The sequence below is a fragment of the Dama dama genome, chromosome 18 (assembly GCF_033118175.1).
Source record: "Dama dama isolate Ldn47 chromosome 18, ASM3311817v1, whole genome shotgun sequence".
In the NCBI taxonomy this organism is placed as follows: Eukaryota; Metazoa; Chordata; class Mammalia; order Artiodactyla; family Cervidae; genus Dama; species Dama dama.
Window position 1 is genome coordinate 53585638 of NC_083698.1, and position 19441 is coordinate 53605078.

The 19441-nt window shown below is 41.2% G+C and overlaps 2 protein-coding genes across 5 annotated transcripts in view; one reads left to right on the forward strand and one right to left on the reverse strand.

Annotated features, from left to right (window-relative positions):
• Window positions 1-17980, reverse strand: part of ZNF277 (zinc finger protein 277) — a 137922-nt gene extending 119942 nt beyond the window's left edge. For both annotated transcript variants that reach the window (XM_061165343.1, XM_061165342.1), the window contains exon 1: window positions 17848-17980. In XM_061165343.1, the coding sequence (XP_061021326.1) occupies window positions 17848-17935 (88 nt within the window). In that variant the 5' untranslated portion in view covers window positions 17936-17980. The remainder of the gene's footprint in view (window positions 1-17847) is intronic.
• A 293-nt stretch (window positions 17981-18273) lies between these two features.
• Window positions 18274-19441, forward strand: part of DOCK4 (dedicator of cytokinesis 4) — a 479093-nt gene continuing 477925 nt past the window's right edge. For 2 of the 3 annotated variants that reach the window (XM_061165344.1, XM_061165347.1), the window contains exon 1: window positions 18275-18572. In XM_061165344.1, coding sequence (XP_061021327.1) covers window positions 18536-18572 — 37 coding nt within the window. In that variant the 5' untranslated portion in view covers window positions 18275-18535. Of the gene's footprint in view, window positions 18573-19441 lie in introns of all 3 variants that reach the window. The other variant, XM_061165346.1, reaches the window with a different exon arrangement.

The following is a 19441-nucleotide window of genomic DNA, read 5'->3' on the forward strand; positions in this document are numbered from 1 at the left end:
CAGCACTGCTTGCTAAAAGCTAGTTGTGTGACTTGCAATTTTTGCTCAGTAACTTGCTTATCTTCTAAATGTAGCTGAAGTGATAAAATGAGATCAAGCATGGAATGATGTTCCAGAAAATATGACCTGCTAACAACATGGGGAGGACTGTGGAGGACACTCAGTGTCCTGGGTCTGCAAGGACAGTAGCTTCCAATAGCTAAAAGGCAGGAGAAAGAAGACAAATCCAATGGTGCCTCAGCTTCAGATCTGGACATAAAGGAGACACATTTCTAATCCCATCCAAGTGGCCAGTGTTATGTCAGATGTACTTCTGATATCACTGACTGAGCATCTGAACATAAAATACAGGAGCAGAATGTATTGAAGTCACAATCCCAAAATGGGAGCTGAAACCAGAAACTGATGATAGAAATAAAACACTAAGAAGAGAAAACGCTGGGTTACCTTTTGTGTGGTGGCAGGCAGTCAACAGGAACATTTCACTGAAAAGGTGAAGGTGCTATCTAAACTGGTCTGAGGAATAAGTAGGGGTTTGACTCCAGGGTTGGGAAGATCCCTTAGAGGAAGAATGTCAACCTACTCCAGTATTTTTGCCTGGAAAATCCCATGGACAGAGGAGCTTGGCGGACTATAGTCCATAGGGTTGCAAAAAAGTCAGACACAACTTAGTGACTAAACAACATAAAGTAGAATGTTAGGGAAAAGAGATTCTAGGCAGAGAGACTACGAGTTAAGATTAGATTGGTAAGAAGATGACAAAATTTCTCAAAATATGCAGAGATAATGGAAGGGAACTATTGAAGTAACCTTAGGCTTTGGAACCACCCACCATCACTCTCAAGATTACATGGTACTCCAATGGCTACAGACAAAAATTCAGTGTCATGAGGTTAATGGGGTAAGAAATGCATCACTAGACTCTTGCTTTGGACACTGCATAAAGCATATGATACACAACCTCTCTAAAAACAAAACTGCTATTAAATTATTACTCAGATTCAGGACTCAAGGGGGTCTTGAGGAGAGGACATGCCAGACAACAACCAGTTTCAACTCTTACCCATCCCTTACAATGCCTAGACTATCATCAACTAGCTGTGGATTATTTATGCACACGTATGTCTACACTTACAGTAACTTCAGAGAAGTGGGCTCAATTCTCAGCACTTTATTTGTAATCTGGCTTTCAAATTAATTCAAAGAAGTCAAATCAAATCAAAGTAGGTGCTGCAGAGGAACACCTGAAAATTCAGAACATCGTCCTGCATGAATTTAAGTGTTAATCTATAAACTATTCCAGGCAGGATGCTGCTGCTGCTGCTGCTAAGTCACTTCAGTCGTGTCCGACTCGGTACGACCCCAGAGACGGCAGCCCACCAGGCTCTCCCGTGGGATTCTCCAGGCAAGAACACTGGAGTGGGTTGCCATTTCCTTCTCCAATGCATGAAAGTGAAAAGTGAAAGTGAAGCCACTCAGTCGTGTCCAACTCTTAGCAACCCCATGGACCGCAGCCTACCAGACTCCTCCAGCCATGGGATTTTCCAGGCAAGAGTACTGGAGTGGGGTGCCAGTGCCTTCTCCTCCAGACAGGACGCTTTGTTCTTATTCTCTAAATGAACACATCTTATTTGATTTCACAAAGTTTCTTCTATTGTCTAGTTGATACCTTGTTCCTTTTTCCTGCAATTCATGTTGTCTTCCCCTGAGACTTTAATTCCAATTATGTTGACTTGAAATCTCTATCTTGATTCCCCAGATCTCATTATTCACTTTTAAAATAGTCTATCTAGTCTTTAGTATACTACATTTATGGGACAAAGGCTTTGAAAACACTGTAGTTAAAGGGGAAAAACCCCTTTTTTAGGTGAAGGGGGTGGCAGTCCCTGGATACTACTCCATTTTCATTAAGAGAACTAGAGAAAATAGAATATTTTAAATTGATATCAATCTTCTATCCCAATGAAGTGGAAACTACTATCTTGTCTGCTTTTCTGAAATAGTAGATTAGACTCCTCTCCCACAAATTACTGACTTCAAGCAAATGCAACTGATATTAAGAAGAAATACATAAGATAAGCCATACACTGATCAACCAAAAGATTCTTTTAATTAGTAAAGTCTTACAGGTGACTTGTTCCTAATACACGATATAAAACAGTACCATGCTGATGCTTCCTTACTTCAGAAATGAAAAAAGATGTCATTCATGTTAAAGAAAAACAGTAAAGGACATTTATCGGCAATGAAGTAATCTCTTACAACAATAAATTATCAAAATGGAAAAACAGGAGAATGTGGAGATGGAAGCAATATGAAAAATCGCAGTCTGTCTTTAGGATCAGATGGCATTCATTAGACACTTCAGAAGTAACTGGACTGCTCTCTCATACATACACACACACAAAATGCAGCTTATCACTAAAAAGAAGTATTACAGTGGAAGACTAAATACCTCTGAAAGGATGACTTTGGACTTATCAGCTGTGCTAAATCAGAGTTAAGGATTTGTATTAGATATGTATGTAAGTTTTCAATAAGAGAAAATTTACAGCAACAAAGCAGCATTTCCCCATTTGAGTTAATCAGACTAAACTTCACTCCAATTAACACATCAACATTTTTTTTTTACATAAATACAATAGGCACAATTTTAAAGATGTATAATCATCTTCTCTCCCAAATGATGTGAGGTCTTGGTTGAAAATTTTTAGACAATCTGTAAAAAATCTGGAGCTTAATTAGGAGTACCTGACAAAACTTGACATGGATCAAAGCAAAAATTTCAGGGGTATATGGTCATTTTTAATTATGGAAAATATATCAAATTTTCTGAGAAAACAAAAATTTCATAGAGATAATAAAAACACAACTTCAAAAGTATACTTTCATCTAGAAAATAAAATTTAAAAGTGCAAATTTCCATATGACAGTCTAGTGAGCACTTCATGAGCAGGCTTTACTCTTCCATTTGTGCCCCTTAATCATCTAATGTGGGACTCACACCTGAATGTGAGTTACAAACACCTGAAATGTGGTTACAAACAAGGTAGAAACACCTGAAATGTGGTTACAAACAAGGTAGAAAAAGAAAACTCACAGCTATCCCCATGGTTGAGAAGCAGCAGATTAAATTAGCAGGGCCAGGCAATGAGGAGTCCTGAATAAAAATACTCTTTCATTTTGGGATTTTTCCTATTGGCACAGAGACATTATAGCTGGTTTGTGAGCCGGAAGGTTATATGATGCTTTGGAGAGACTTACTTGGTGGCTCAGTGGTAAAGAATCCGCCTGCCCCTGTAGGAGATGCAGGGTCAATCCTTGGATAGGGAAGATCTCCTGGAGAAGGACATGGCAACCCACTCCAATATTCTGGCCTGAGAAATCCCAAGGATAGAGCAGCCTGGAGGGCTACAGTCCATGGGGGTCACAACGAGCAGGACACAACTGAGCATGCACAAGCACGTTTAGCTTGGCACCCAGTTTGGACTACATGAGGACTGTGCTATTCTCACAAGAGCCTCTGAAGTCTGTATTCGTCTTTACATCAGAACTGTCACAAGGCTGTTCCTCTCCAGCAAACCTGCTTCATATTTCTCACCCATAAAGCACTCCTCACCATGTAGGAGCTAACCCAGGTTATTTTTACAAGGCCCGCCAACTCCTTTTTAATACAGCCATCGTGCCCCGTCTAGCCTTGCCTCCCCCTCTACCACGTCATCTCAGGCTCTGGTGACATGCCGGGGAGTGGGTTCTCCTGGCCTTTTCTCATGTGGCTTCCACTGTTAAGAAGACCCACTGCACCCGGCAAAGACCACTGCCTAGGTCTCACCTCGGAAGCCCACCCGACCTCTCCGACAGGCTAAAGACGGAGGCAGGCACGACAGCTATGCTGCCACAAGCCAAGGAACGCCCCGTGCCATCAGGAGCTGAGAGAGGCAAGGAAGGGCTTCTCCTCTAGAGAAGAGGCAGAGTAACACTGCTGACATTTTGATTTCTGCCTTCTGGCCTTCAGAACTGAGACAGAATCAATTTCTGCTGCTTTAAATCACCCTGTTTGTATAATCTGTTACACGCAGCCCTTGAGAATGAACATAATATATATCAATGGAACTATTAGCATTAAAACTTTTCTCTCTACAAGCAGGTAATGGGATTCTCCTAGACAATTATGAAGTGTAATATGATTAAAGCTACAAAGAAGTGTGTAGCTAATTCATACTATGGTTCAAGAAAAGCTTCACATAAAAAGTGACACTTTAAGCTAAGATTTGAAAAATGAGTATTACTAGCCCACAAAGAGGAATGGAGGAGGTATATATTTATAATGAGGATTATAATATTTATGAAGTATAACTTATGAAGGATATAACATAAAAAGTGTTGCCCATAAGTATATGAAAATGTGTTTGAGTTTACACAAGTATGTGTGCATTTCACAGAAGGGTCCAAGGATCAGCAAACATTGATAACATTCTAATAATTTTTGATATCTATAAATAAGGTGAATTCAGAATCTGATTAATATACTATCAAAAAGGCCAGCAAACATGTGATTTTTAGAAAAGGTGACAAAAGAGCAATCCAGTTGTTTCACTTATACACTGCTTGCCTAAATCAGTTTACTTTGAAACCACATTTAATTTAATAGTGAGAATCCTGAAGAAATGGAGACTTGCCAGCTGGCTCTGAATACTGCTAACTAGAAGTGAATAACAATGGCCCCATGAATCATTTCTAAATTGTTAAAAAAAAAAAAAAAAACTTTCAATAAAAAATTCCTCTGCATCACACTAGTTGTGGATTTTTACATCAAAGAGATGTCTGGATTCATCATTTCATTTATAAACAGTAATTCAGAAACTCTGACATTTCTGACAATGATGCCAAACACAGGCAATGAAAAAAACTGCAACTAACCTACATTCTTGAAGTCGATGAAACTTGATAGGAGAATGTAAATTAAAATTTTATAACCTTAAATAATGCATTAAATAGCTATGGTTACCTGGTTTAATAAGAAGCATAGGCTTGAGTGCTCTGGAACAGTAGATCAGAGATTGGTTACTTAGGAACAATTTCCTTTTATATCGTTCAATATTCAAATCTCAGTTCAAATATACTAAGAGCAGGACACTAAAATAAACAAAAGAAAATTTGAAGAGTTCTCATACTGTGCTAAAGTGGGTAGGTTTTGTTTATACAAATATTTATTTCAATGCTTCATGGAACGTTTTCAAAAGAATTTTGACTTTCTGAATATGGGAGGGGGGCGAAGTGGGGCATGGGGAGGGTGGGGAGGAATGCTCCTTAGAGGATGCCACATCTCTCTGAGGTAGAACAAATAGCTGTATTTACTGTTTTTACCCTGTGTTTAGCACTCTACACTTATTCCTTCTCCACTAAGGGCTTGAAGCAAAACAAGAAAGCTATAAAATGAACAACAATGGTTATAGCTATTATTATAGAAACAGGGAGAACAATCTCTTCTTGAAGATGTTTACAGATGGAACTACTGAGGGTGTCTAAGCTCTTAATAAATATGATCAGTTTACGGAGGAGATGACCCTGATAAGCATTTGCCAAAGGAAATTCCATGGAACACTAGGGTCTCATTAAATGTTAATAGGTGCTATTTGAGAAAAAGATAGTGCAGTTAAATATTTGGGAAACTGTAATGTAACATTTATCTCTTTAACAGCCACAAAAATTTGTATGCTATAAAGTCCTGAAGTAAGAATGCTTTGACATTCTATTTAACTCAGTATTTGCACCTGAAAGTCTCTTTGGTTAAAATACTTTTTCCACCTTAGAAATCAATGGAGTCCTGAAATACTGTCCCTAAAAACATAAATAGCATACTAAATTCACATCAGCCCTACCTACTTCCATCACACAGATGAACAAAAACAAGAACACAATTTTCTATGAATGTATCTCAAAAGTATGATGTCAAAGAAATCAAGTTCTTTTCTGTCCATTACTTACAGGTTTAATTCATTTTTAAATTCATTTAGACTCTAAGAACATGTAAATCTATATGGTTGGATGTACTCTGAGTTTCATTAAATGAAAGTAAAACCAAACTGTGTCCTATTTATGGAAACAATGATAACAAATGATACTTAAAAATACCTTATTAACAAGTGGGAAACAATTAACACTGAATTTTCATCTGTTTTGTCAAAAAAAACTATCTGTTTTGTCAAAAAAAACTAAGATGTTTCAAAAGGAAAAAGACCCAAGACACGAATCTTTCTCTGTGGCATCAAATACCCACGTAGTCCAGGGGTCATGAAAAAGAAAGGCTATTATCACTTTATACTTGAGAATTATATTACAACTGGCTGATTATTCACGATTAATGAGCGCAGGGTTAGGAGTTCAGTGGCCAGATGGGCAACTGTAATGAGTTGCCTGGAGCTGGGGCCCTGCGGCACAGCCAGTCCGCGTGGCAGGGGCCCTACAGCAGCAGTCTGGCTCTGCCCCAGCAGGGACCACCTTGAGCCAGTGGCTCTAAACCAAGTCAGTCTTGTTGGCTTCATCTCCATCTGGGTCTGGAATGCTAGTCACTGGGCATGTGACTCATTTCTCAGAACGAAGCCTCAACTTGTATATCTTTTTTAGTAACTGAGCCTTCAACCTGCTGTCCTGACTCTGTAAACTGTCTGATTTCATACCTCAGCCAGAATAAATGTCCCTGTAAACCTGTTTCCCTAAGGCTTTTTAACTGACTTGAATCCTGTCTCTCAAGTCCAGTTTTCTTGTGAGTGTGTTCTTGTTACTGACAAAGACTCTCCTTGACCAAACTTTATAGTCAGGTTCCTCTGAATCTTTTTCTTGATCAGGCCACGCTAGATCTGCATAGACAGGTTTTAGCAAGAATCCTGGTAAGTCAGTCTGGAAAGAACCCCCCATTCTCCATCTCTGATGGGGTTCCTCTGTCTCTACTATCCTCCAGGTGATACCTTACTACCATGGCAGACCTGTGGCAAGAGTCTTGTTGAGTCTGTATAACCTGTGAAACTGTGTCCTCCTAAAATGTAGTTGCCCTGCTGAGTTTATGACTACCTATCTGAAAATTTATTCCCTTTCGTGTCCCCTCTGACCTCAATCCTGTGCTAACTGAACACTAAACAACCAGAGTCAGGTGACTAAAATTGCCGTTGTTGATATTATCATTAAAATACAAACTCAGGTTCTTTCTCCAGGGCAAGATGAGCTAATAGACCCCCGAGCCATGGATCACCTGGCCTGAGAATTGTAAACCAGAGACATCCTAACTCCCAAAACTACGATTAATAAATGTCACAACCAGCTTCTTTCTTCCTTCCCCTTTAAAAAACCCCTAACTCCAAGACCAAGTTGGAGCGTTTGTGAGGCTTGTTTCTCCTGCTTGGAGCCCAGCCGGCGATAAATTCTGACTTTGCTGCAAACTCCTGCTGTTAAGAGTTTGGCTTTCTGCACCACAGGCACATGGACCCTTTGGTCCATTACACCAGAATGTCCCTAATGTTTCCTATTAGGAATTTTCTATCACCTAACCTACCCAACCTGTTCCTTATCTAAAAATCCCTACCTTTCCTTAAACTAAGAATTGAGTCCAGTTCTGTATTGTGGTCTCTTCCCTTCCATTCCAATAGTTGCTGAATAAAATCTATTTTTTTACTCCTTTACTGTCCAGCTCTGGTTTTCTTTAACACTACCAGACACCAGACTTTCTACCTGTCTGTGCTCTGATGCCTGTTTTGTCATCATTATGGAGTTCTCTGCCTACCCTCTCAGGGGCTTCCTGATGACAGAGCCCAAGCAACCCCCAACCTATAAAAGAAAGAATCTCCATACACAACCTGCTTTGTCCTGGAATGTCTTTCAAATCTCAGGAATTTCCTTACAGGACTGATGGATCACCTGACTTTATTAAAGACAGCATATAATTAAAGTCTAGTAATGGCAACCCATTTCAGTATCCTTGTCTGGAAAATTCCACGGACAGAGGAGCCTGGCAGATTATTGTCCATGGGGTCGCAAAGAGCCAGACACGACTGAATACACACCCTTGAGTCTTCAGTATCTTTCTCTGGCACATACCGATGCCTCCTGACTCAACTTTCCCTCTTCAGTATATTATTATCTGATTAAAGTTTGATCTTATCATTTCCTTTCCTCAAGTCTGCTGAGTCAGGATCTAACATTTGAAATCACATCATCTGCCTCAAACTGTTCAAAACTTTTTTCATTGTTCTATCTACCTAACATTTTCTCGGGGCAAAATGAGATGAGTTGTGACCTGATGCCTATGCCTTTAGGTTTTCACTGTTCCCTCCCTTTGCCTAAGCCTAGGATGCTTTGCCTTATTTCTGCATGTCCAAATCCTACTCAACTTCAAGGCCCAGCACCACTTGCTGGGTACCATCTCTTTCTTGCTCAACTCTATTCTGATCACTCTGATGGTCCTTAACACTTTTTACTTTGTAATATAGGTACTTATACCGCATTATCTTTCCTATTAGGCCATAAAACCCTGGACTGCAAGACTTTATCCTGTTTCCATCTTTGTATTCTACAGCATCTAAAATACAGAAGCTTGCACACAGTAGATGCTTAATACAGTTTTTTGAATGAACTAATTCTCAGTTCTATCAAAGCCCTTTCAGATTTGCATCATTTATTAAAATATGGAAAGGAGAAGGGATGGGGTAAGATGAAACATGTCATAATGATCTATCCGTAATCTCTTGGATTAAGAAACTCTAGAAGTTGTCTGTTGCCTGTGGCTCTGCACCAATTTTCTAACTTGATACACTCGATTAGTGACATTAACATGTGCAACTAATGTGTATCTGATTCCCAAGGGAAAATCCAGATATGTGTATATATATATATATTCTTTCTACACAGACTCTAGAATTAATGTATAATTAGACTCCCTAGATGTTAAGTCTGTCTTCTCTTTCTTTTGTGGATGTACAGATGATCAGTTGAAAGAATGCTAACATAAAGAATTCCCCCATTTGCATACCAGAAAATCTTAAATATGAGTGCAAATAACTTCTCTAAAACCACAGAGCCAGTCAGAAGCAAAAGAGGGATTAAAACCCAGATCTTTTGACTCCTTGTGAACGCGCCACCAAACAATATAGTCTATGATCACTGATGTTGGAAAAATAACTCAAAATTCCCAGTAGATTACAGCATTACTTTCCCTCATGAGGATGCATGTTTATAAAGCTTTCAAAAATCATCCATCAACTAGTATGTAAGCAATTCCAATAAGCTTTCAGACTCTTTTTCACTTTCCTCTTCCCTCCTCCATTTGCGAAAATTAGTTGTATGGTGCTTTAGCAAAGATAGCTTGATTGATGTTATGTTACTGTTCAACAACAGTTCCTGCTATTAATTGCTTTATAATGGTAATTACGATTTGTGGTACAAGATTATTTTCTTTTCTAATTGGCTATTACTGGTGAATAGCAGCTTGTTACATAACAGAAAGACTGTGTTAAATAAATAACCACAATTACAATTCTGAAGTCCTTCTCTTAAAAAACAAATCAAAGTTTTGAATAAAACCACTAAAAAAATTGTTAAAGGCAGGGCCTCAGTAATTACTTGGGGGAGGGTTCATCTTTCAGTTTAGAAAAAAAAAAAACACGAAATAAGGACAGTGTTAGGGAAACCAGGAGATGGAGCATGCATTTCCTTTCTTTTAAAAATAACCACGTTTAAAAGCTTTATTCTGCTCAGCTCCTCAGTCAATGAATACAAATTGCAGATTCAAATGTTTCCAACTCTTCCCAGAGTACAATATGGAAACAGAAAGGACTTTCCAATTAGCTCCGGTAAAATACGAATGTGGAGCCCCACCAACTGCACCGAAACATCCTCAAGAACAAGGCCGGGGCTCTTCATTTGTGCCCCACCAGCACCCAACATGGGGCTGACTGACAGCCACAGCCCACTCAACAGCAGACGCCAGCACAGCGCGGCACTGTCCCAGAAGACGAGGCGATCCAAAGCTATATGTGACAGTCCCCTCCTCAAAGGGGTTATTATAAAATCAGGGGTGCATCTTGATTCAAACTCTAATGCTAATTAGCCTGTAATCATTTTAAAGTTCTACCTCCAGACTGCCGCAGTAGTGGCAGCAGCTGTGATGATAACAGGGAGGTCATATGACTTGTTAAAGGTCACACAGGTTTTAACTCACAGCTACTTTGGAATCCAGGTTGTCTAATTCCAAAGACTCACAATTGCCTCTTGTGATATACCTTCATCAACATTATTCATCTCTATCTTCACAGTATATCAAAGCTTACAGAGTGCTTTCACATATAATGCCTCACTCAACCTTCCAAAATATCAGTAAGGTAATTAACCTGCAGCATTTTTATGAGATTGAGGCTCAGAGAGGTTAAGCAATTTTTACCCCCCAAGTTCACACTGTGACAAAGCAGCAAATTCAGGATCAAAGTGCAGACTTCTAACTCTTAATCCAGGTTTTCCTTCCAAGTATTTTTACTCAATGTATTAATTTAAATATATTACACATAAAGAAAGCCCCAAATTATCCCATATTAGATTATATTATTAATACTTAAAATATTCTACCATTTATTATTGAATCCCCCCTAATGTCCCTCTGCACCCTTGATGAAGCAAAGGTTTAAAATTAAGTCCTGTTTAATACTAGAAATTTTACTTGGTTCCTGAAGACAGAACCCAACTCCAGTTGGCTATTTTACAAATAAATGACACTGGTCACAAAGACCATTGGCTGAGATGTAAAGAAAGGCAGAAGACTGATAAGTCGAATCCATCACTTCTGGAAAAAGGTGCCCTGCTCACCTTTGGGTCAAAGAAGTCAATACAACACACTTGTTTCAGCGAGAGATGGCAATTCTTCAAGGCACTGTCAGTGAAATGACAATCCATTAGGTCTCATAAATTTGTTAAATAAATCACAGCAAAACTGAACCCCAGTTTGTGGCAAAGTTCCCCATGAACAGTTAATAGAGATATTTAAAGATTCAATGACTGGAAGGACAGTTTAGATACACTTCTTATTAAATGCTCATGAATTTATGTATAGAAGAAAGTATGATTTTTATTTTTCTATTTTATTTTTCACAGAATCAGTTTTATAGTTTTTAGCATTACAGTAACTGATCCTCTTTACCTCTGCTCGCTTCCCTTTTAAATGAACTCTTTGATCCCTGGCAGAAAGTCCTTTTAGGGAAAGACTTTTCCTTCAGCTCATCTGTCCAACTGGAGAGAAAAGAGTTTTCAGGTATCAAACGGTGATGAGCATCAGGAAAGTATTAATATGATTTTTATTATCAGTCTGGTCAATATCATGTTCAGTGTTTCAAGATGGGGTTGTATATGCGTTTGTGTTGTGGAGGCTGGAGCTATTCTTCTCCATGAATGGAATATATATGTCAGTATACTAAGAAGTGTAGATTAACTCAGTGTCTGATACTACAAGGACTGACCAAATCCCTTAATAGAAACCTGGTCATAAAATGAAAAAGAGACACTCAAAACCAGCACCTGTACCACCACTGGCACACATGTTGGACGTATTCCTGAACCTATGGCTGAAATAAAAGTCACCATTTATTGAAGACCAGGAATTATACCCATCATTTCACTGTTTTAATATTCCAGCAAGACAGACATGATTAGCTCCCATTGTTCATAGGTGAGAAACTGAAGATCAGAGGTTGTTTAACTTGCCTGTGCCTGGTTAAGTAACCAGGGTTTGATGCTAAGTTGGCCTGATCTCTTCTCTCATACTATGTTGCCTTTCTATAGTAACATAAGCTTTAGAACAAATTTATGTTTCAGGAAAGTCTGTTTCAGACCTCATCCAATGGACTTTAGTTACTGTGAGACATCTTTCTAATAGTAATTGGACTAAAAGTTCTCTTTCATTTACTGTGTGACCTTGTGCCAGCCGCTCTTTGCACCAGTTTCCTCCTTTGTAAATAAAAAGGGGATAATATGAATATCTATCCCAGGGATGCTGTGACACAAAGTAAGATCTCCAAAAGCATTTGAAACAGTACTTGGCACAATGATTGCTCAACAAATGTTAGCTACTATCAGCATCATCATTATTATAATATCTCCTCATAATATCCTACAAGTTGGGTCTCATGTACATTTTAAAGGAAAACGAAGGATGTTCTAAAGAAGGCCCCTTCAGAACCTGACATCAAACCCAGCAGCTGTAATTCTTTTTCTTCCTTCACACCCTCTGGCCTGTACTTTCCAGGCCATCTGAGTATGGAAGGTTGTTTGAGCTTCTTGCCCATGAGTCTAAATGTGGGTGGTGTATGTGTCAAGAGCTGGGAGCTGGGTATGAGGGGGCTGCACTGGGCAGAGCTGAGAAAGGGTATAAAGATAATACAAACGGCCTTCAGAGCACATAGTTGCAATACCAGTACAGAGCACCAACAGACACTCTGACAAGCCCTAGGAATGCATGGGCAGCCTAAGCAGTTATCACCACTACATTCCTAAGCTTCCCCTTGGTTACACCATAATTTGGACTACTTCTAAGTGAAGCAGAGTAGGCAGTTTTACAATTCAATTAGGCATATTTTTATACTTAATTCAACTGATATTTACTGATTTCTAACTTTATAAAAGGAAGTATGTCAGTCTTTCATAAATATAAAATTCAACGAAATAATCACAAACTCTGCAAGGTAGGTATTACAGCTATGTTTTCATAAATGTAGCAAATGTGCAATAAATCTACCGCACATAGCTACTAAATGTCAGAATTGAAATTTAAATACAGTTTTTCCAAGACAGGCTCTAGTCCTCCTTCCACTGTCATGTCAAATATATGAGACTGGACTTAAGCCTTAATTCTGAAAGATGACAACCTCTGGAAAACTGGGTAACAGCCACATAGATAATGGAAGACAGATTTCAAGGTCTATGCAGCAGTTTACTCAGTTATGAGTGCAAGGTTATAAAGGACAGGTCTGAAGTATTCTTTCAAAAATTTAATCATTATCTAAAAACTAACCGTTCACTTAAAAAAAGACTGAAAAACTATGCTAAAATGCTAACTGTGATTATCTCTGACCAAGTTGACACTTTATGATGATATTCTACATTTTCCAATTGATATGCATAACTTTCACAAGCACACAGCATCTACTGAGTTTTTTATTCTACTTCATTTCCTCTGCTTAAAACAGCAGTCATTTTAAGTACTTTGGATAAATTTCAAACAGATTCTAACCATCAAATTGCTATAGAATGTTAACTACACACAGTTCTGATAAGCACTGGATGTATAAACATAAAATAAGACACCTCTTACCCTCAAGAAGCTCACAGTCTACTGATGTAGACAAAATTGCCAACAAATAACTAAAACCTATTACGTTAAGTGTGATAATGGAGATCTGGGAAGGGAAGCAGGGTGTCTGATGATGAGGCTGGAAAAGTCGATTAAGAACCTTAAATGCAATGCATTAGAGTTACACTGAAGATGTGAAGTGAAGATCCATGAATACATTTGAGTTTTGGAAGGTGGATTAAGAACAGCAAAATCAAGAGTCAGTAAGATCAATATGAAGGTTTTGCAATTATCCAGGCTAGAATTCAGTTTGGGTCAAACATTTATTAAACACTGACAAGATTACAAGAACAGGGTCAAGCAGACAAAAACAAGAGACATGGTTTTGGTCCCAGAAGCAGAGTCTGGAGCATGGGGGATATGCATTGTAAGTCCAAAGAAGCATTATCCTTATCATTATCTACTGGGCATGCATTTGTAGGGAAAAAAGTTGACTCTATCAGAATGCTACAATACGGAAGCACAGATTAACTGTCAGAAGAAATCACCTCCATCAGAAAAATTTCCCCAGTAACCTCCACAAATGTGAGAAGTGTTGAGTCTATTTATTATCTGTTCCCAGTTTTAGGGAAAAATATGAAGTCCTACTCACTGTTTCAATGTTTGAAAGGTGGTGTGTGTCTGATCAGAGGATTCCCTGAAGGAAGATGGAGTCTAGCACACAGACCTCAGGGAAGGTGTCATACCTGCCCGCACACCACAAAGTGACTCATTCCAGCAGAAATCTTGCACAGTTGGGAGGGTTTCTATAAAAAGACTCCATAGTTCCTTCGGTCCCAGAATATTAAACACACAGATTGACATTTTAATTAGAATTAGAGGGAAACCTCTTAAAAGAGACAGTTTTTAAGAAATTAAAGATTTTTACAGGGAAAGACATAATTGATAACTGAACTGGCTGCTTAGCAAAAAATATGAATATGTATACCTTTAACACCTGTAGTTTCACCCAAAATTTGTATCACACTTTACAGACTTTGAAAAGAATGTAGATAAAGTCACACGAAACATGGGTTATCAAAGGAATTCTTAACGACAACTTTACCTTATGACCTAAAAACCAACCATTACTGAGACTACTGGGCAGTTCTGAGTCAGGGTGAGGAATTTTTTTCTGGTACAGACAGCAAATTCACTGTTCAATACTTTCATTGAAAATAAACTGGAATCTAAAATTACGCTTTCCATCAGATACTCAATTCACTCTAATAGTCATCTAAACATTTATCCTGAATTAATGATGGTAATCCCAGTTTTGTAAGGATCTAGAGAAACGGATACTCATATTATTATTGGTGGGAATGTCTACTCACCATTGAAGGGGAAAATCTGACATCTATCACAATTATAAACATGTGTCACCTTTGATCTAATTTATCAAGAAATATACACCCGGTGGACAAGGATATGTATGTAGAGCTCTACTCTACATTAGTGAAAAACTAAATCTATACTTACATGTTCATTAACAGAGGAATGGTTAACATATGGTACATTCATATCATGGAATACTATGGGCACAGTTCTTAAAAACAATGAAGCAGCAGATGTACTGACATGGAAGAATGTCTATAATAGAACACTGGAAGAAAGAAGGTGGCAGGTCTTTAAGCTTACACTGAATGATCCTTTTTTATTCAAAAGAAATAAAAACCATACAGATGTGTGTCATACATAAAATTTATTGAAAAGAATACTTACCCAACCCCCAAGAACTGTTACTTTGGGACTGAGACTGTGTGAGGTGCAGGAACTTTGATTTTTTTACCTTACACATCTCTGAATGGTTTGAACTCTTGGTGATTAAAAGTTTTATAATTTTAAAATGACTAATGTATTTAAAAGTCACACAATGCTTTTGAAAGGCACACCCAATTTTCTTTTTTATGAGTTACTTTGTGAGATAAATTTACCAAAGATTCCACCTTCAAATGTTAAACAGGTAGCCTTTTGGAACTTTGAGAATCTGGAAAACTTTTAGCATGTTACCATAAGATAAGAGTTGACTATATGGCATATCCCAAAATGAACTGTTTAGGGTATGAATATAACAAAATATTTAAGAATGGAGCTTACTAAAAATTTCTACAAAGAGGTACTGAAATAATTTCAGAACTAGGGGTTTCACTGAAGTGGGAATAAGTGGCACTAACTCTGCTAAGACAAAAATTTTAGGCTAAATGTCAATTTAACCATGAAAGCACAAAAAAAGCAAGAAATTAACAACAACAACAAAAAAAACACCAGTGACAAGGATGAAGAACCACATTTAAGCCTCAAACCACATTTGTTATGTTAGGAAGTGAGCAGCAAGGGAGGCCTGGCTGAAAGGGATGCAAGCTGATCTCTAAATTCCATCCCAGACACACCCAGGAGAGCTCACAGATATGCTACAAAATAACCAGAGACTTTTCAACTCTTGCACATGTGCCCTAGGGACACAGTGAGTGGATACAAAATAATCAAGGGGCTTCTCCAAGCAACCTTAGGCACTTAGGAGCCCAGTAAGGCTCATGAACATTCTACATCTAATTATAACAGACTGAATTATGAGAGGACACAAACAACATATCCTGCGTATGTTACAACTGTCAATCAGCTTTGAGTATATGCCCATTTGCATTCCCTTTCATTGACTGGTGGTGGGTACAAGTTCTACTCTGCACACGCCATAGGCAAAAGGGAGAGACTGGAAGTATGAAAGTGGGACACCGAACAGGATCAACAGGAAGGAAGAGGAGAACTCCTTTGGAGTCAGTCTGCTCCCATGTTTTAGGAGTGTCTGTCTGTCTAATAAAAGATCTGTCTGCCTGAGCCAAACTGAACTGTAACTTGTCTGTTATTCTGTACCCTTTAGTCTACCACTCTAAGTTTTTGGTGTGACAAGACAAGAAACTAGGAAGAGAAATAAACTGACCTCACAGAAAAAACATCAACAGACTTCCCTGGCAGTCCAGTGGATAAGACTCTGCAGAGGGCAGAGTTTCCACTGCAGGAGGCCTAGACTGGGTCCCTGGTCAAGGAACTAAGTCCCTGCAAGCTGCACGGTGTGGCCAAACAAAACAGAAATCAAAAGGAAAAAGACAACTAGCTGTGTTAAATTATATATCAGACAAAAAAAGAAGGGTGTAAGGTTGGTGATACACAGACTGTAAGGATACAGCTATGACAAACTAGACCGTGTATTAAAAAGCAGAGACCTTTTTCTTTACTGACACTTTACATCACTTTACTGACAAAGGGCTGTCTATGGTTTTTCCGGTAGTCATGCATGGATGTGAGAGTTGGACCATAAAGAAGGCTGAGGGTCAAAGAATTGATACTTTCAAACTGTGGAACTGGAGAAGACCCTTGAGAGTCCCTTGGACTGCAAAGAGATCAAACCAGTCAACCCTAAAGGAAATCAACCCAAAATATTCATTGGAAGGACTGATGCTGAAGTTCTAATACTTTGGTCACCTGATGCGAAGAGTTGACTCACTGGAAAAGCCCCTAATGCTGGGAAAGAACAAGGACATGAGGAGAAGTGGGCAACAGAGTATGAGATGGTTGGATGGCATCACTGACTCAATGGACATGTGTTTGAGCAAACTCAGGTAAACAGTGAAAGACAGGGAAACCCAGGAATGCTGCAGTCCATGGGGATGCAAAGAGTTGGATAGGACTCATTGATAGATGGATAGAACAACAACAAAAGAAAGAAGCTAGGGATTCTAAAGATAACCTCCTCCGCAGCTTTCAAAGTTTGATTTGCTCTCTATACTGGGTCAGAAGACAACCTGAAAGTCAAGCAAAGCCAAAGTAGCTGCGATGACTTTCTCTGAAGCCATGACTACAAATTACCATTTCCTTTCCTACTGCTCTAAGGACCCAGAGTTTGGGAAGATCTCGCAGGCTCGACGTTCAATCCTGGAGAACGCCCGGGGCAGCGGACAGGGGAAGCAGCTGTGAGAGCCATACAGACTTTCCCTTCAGAGGCTGCTCCAGCCAACAACTGAGAAAAAAATCTGTAAAGAGCAGTGACCAACCAGTCTGCAAATGGAAATCCGCCCGAACCCAAATAAAACCTATCTCCCGAGGCCAAATCAAGCAAACCGAGGCAAGGGTAGAGTACTGGCGAGGAAAGAGGACAGCTAACTCCAGAGTTACAATCACACACGCGCAAACGTTGACCCACGCCCACTCGGCAGCGAGAGTAAAGGTGGGAACTCCACACGTAGGACAGAACCCAGGGAACTTCCCTGGCTGCGGATAAGGCCATTTCATCCCATTTTTGCTTTCCTCCCAGACAGTCTCCAGCAAGTAGCCTCCTCCCACCCCATCGTGTCCCGCGGGGCTCCACCCGTGGCCCCCTCGCGCTCAAGTGGCCTTAGAGCTGAGGTCCGTCCAGCAGTCAGTTGTATTCCAGGTCGGAGAGAAACGAAGACAGAAAACCATTTGCACCTCAGAGGCACCGTACTCACCCTCATAACTGACACCGCCGGCTCCACCACAGTTGCCATCCCTGTCCTCCCCTTGGGTAGCACGCCCCTGGGTCTTGGGAGCAGCCATTACGCGGCTGAGGGGAAAAAAAAAAAAAAAGAGGGCCGCAGAACAGGCGCGGGACCAATGGAAACGCGGTTGGAAACGAATTCCCCACTGACGCGACTTTTCCTCCACGCCCACTCCGCGCCGTCACGATCTGGGCCAATAGAATGTGGCGAGCGGGACGTATCCCCGCCCCTAGCCGCTAACTCCCGCCTCCTTCCGGGATGGAGCTGTTGCAGAACTACAGTTCCCAGCGTGCTGCGGGGCGCTAGGCAGGGAGGGCTAGAAGAGGCGCTGACGGGCGGGGGTGCGCCCGAGAGTGCCCCGGCGTGTTCGCTTAGTTCAGTGAATCAGAACAATGACTGCGCCTCCGGGTTCCCGGGAGCGCGTCGGAGGACTGTGAGCAGCCGCCGCCGGGAGAGCGGCGGGCGGCGCAGCCTCGGCCGTGCGGTGTCAACGTTAGCCTCGGGAGCCGTCAGCGCAGACCCTGCCCAGAGACCGCAGCCCGCGCGGAGCCGCGGGGCTCCAGCGCTGCAGCCACTACTCGGGAGCTGTGCATTGTTGTGAGCCGGAGAAGGGGCGCGGGGATTACAAAGCCTGAAGACCCCGGGCCCCTGTTTAGCCATGTGGATACCTACGGAGCACGAGAAATACGGCGTGGGTGAGTCTCCGCGGGGCGAACTTTTATTCTGCTTTGGTCCTAGTCCGAGCGAGTGCGAATTTCGCGTCCTTGCCCCTGTGCCCCTCTCGCTCAGCCCGGCTGCAAATGCCCAGTTCTGGCATCGCGCTGCGGGTTCGGGGCTTTGCTCAGCCACCTCCTGGCACAGGGGAGCGCGTCGGGGTCTCGCCCCTCAACGCCGGATGGGAGCTCTCGGCACGGGCTCCCCGAGGGAGCGCCGGGACGGCTCCGGGGAGCGCGCGGCCAGCCCGCCTGCTGTGGGCTCTGCCTGCGGAGTTTGGAGTGGCTACCGGGCGTGTGTGTGTGTCAAGTTGGAAAAGGAGGACGGACGGCTTTCCTCTCCCTCTTTCTCCTTTACCTTAAAGATGGCAAGGGCTGCAGCGACTTCCCAGGGTGGATAGGGAGACAACAACAGTCGCGGAGAGAGAACATCCCCAAAACAGAAGGGAGGCGCAGAACCTTCCCTGTGCCTTCCACATTCCCGGAGTGCGGAATGTGGCACCGTCCTCAGAAGAGCCGCTCTGACAGTCCGGCCCGAGCCTTCCTCCTCCCTCCCATCCCGGGTCACCCGGTGTGTGTGTGTGCGCTCGGAGAGGCGGGGGGAATTGGTGAATTTCAACATCTGCGCCGCTCTGCTCTTTGGTCTTTGGAGGGGACCGGGTATTTCAGCAATGTTTTTACTTCTGACCACCCTCTCTGCCCATGGTGGGGGTGGTGCTGGAGGACAGCTGTGGAGTGTTAATGGGGAGAGAGACTCCGAAAGCCTGGGTCTTCGAGGCAACGAGTCAGCTTTTAGGAAAGACTACCCTGACACGGGTGTTAGGAGGAAAAGGAGCAGGGTAGCGCTCGCT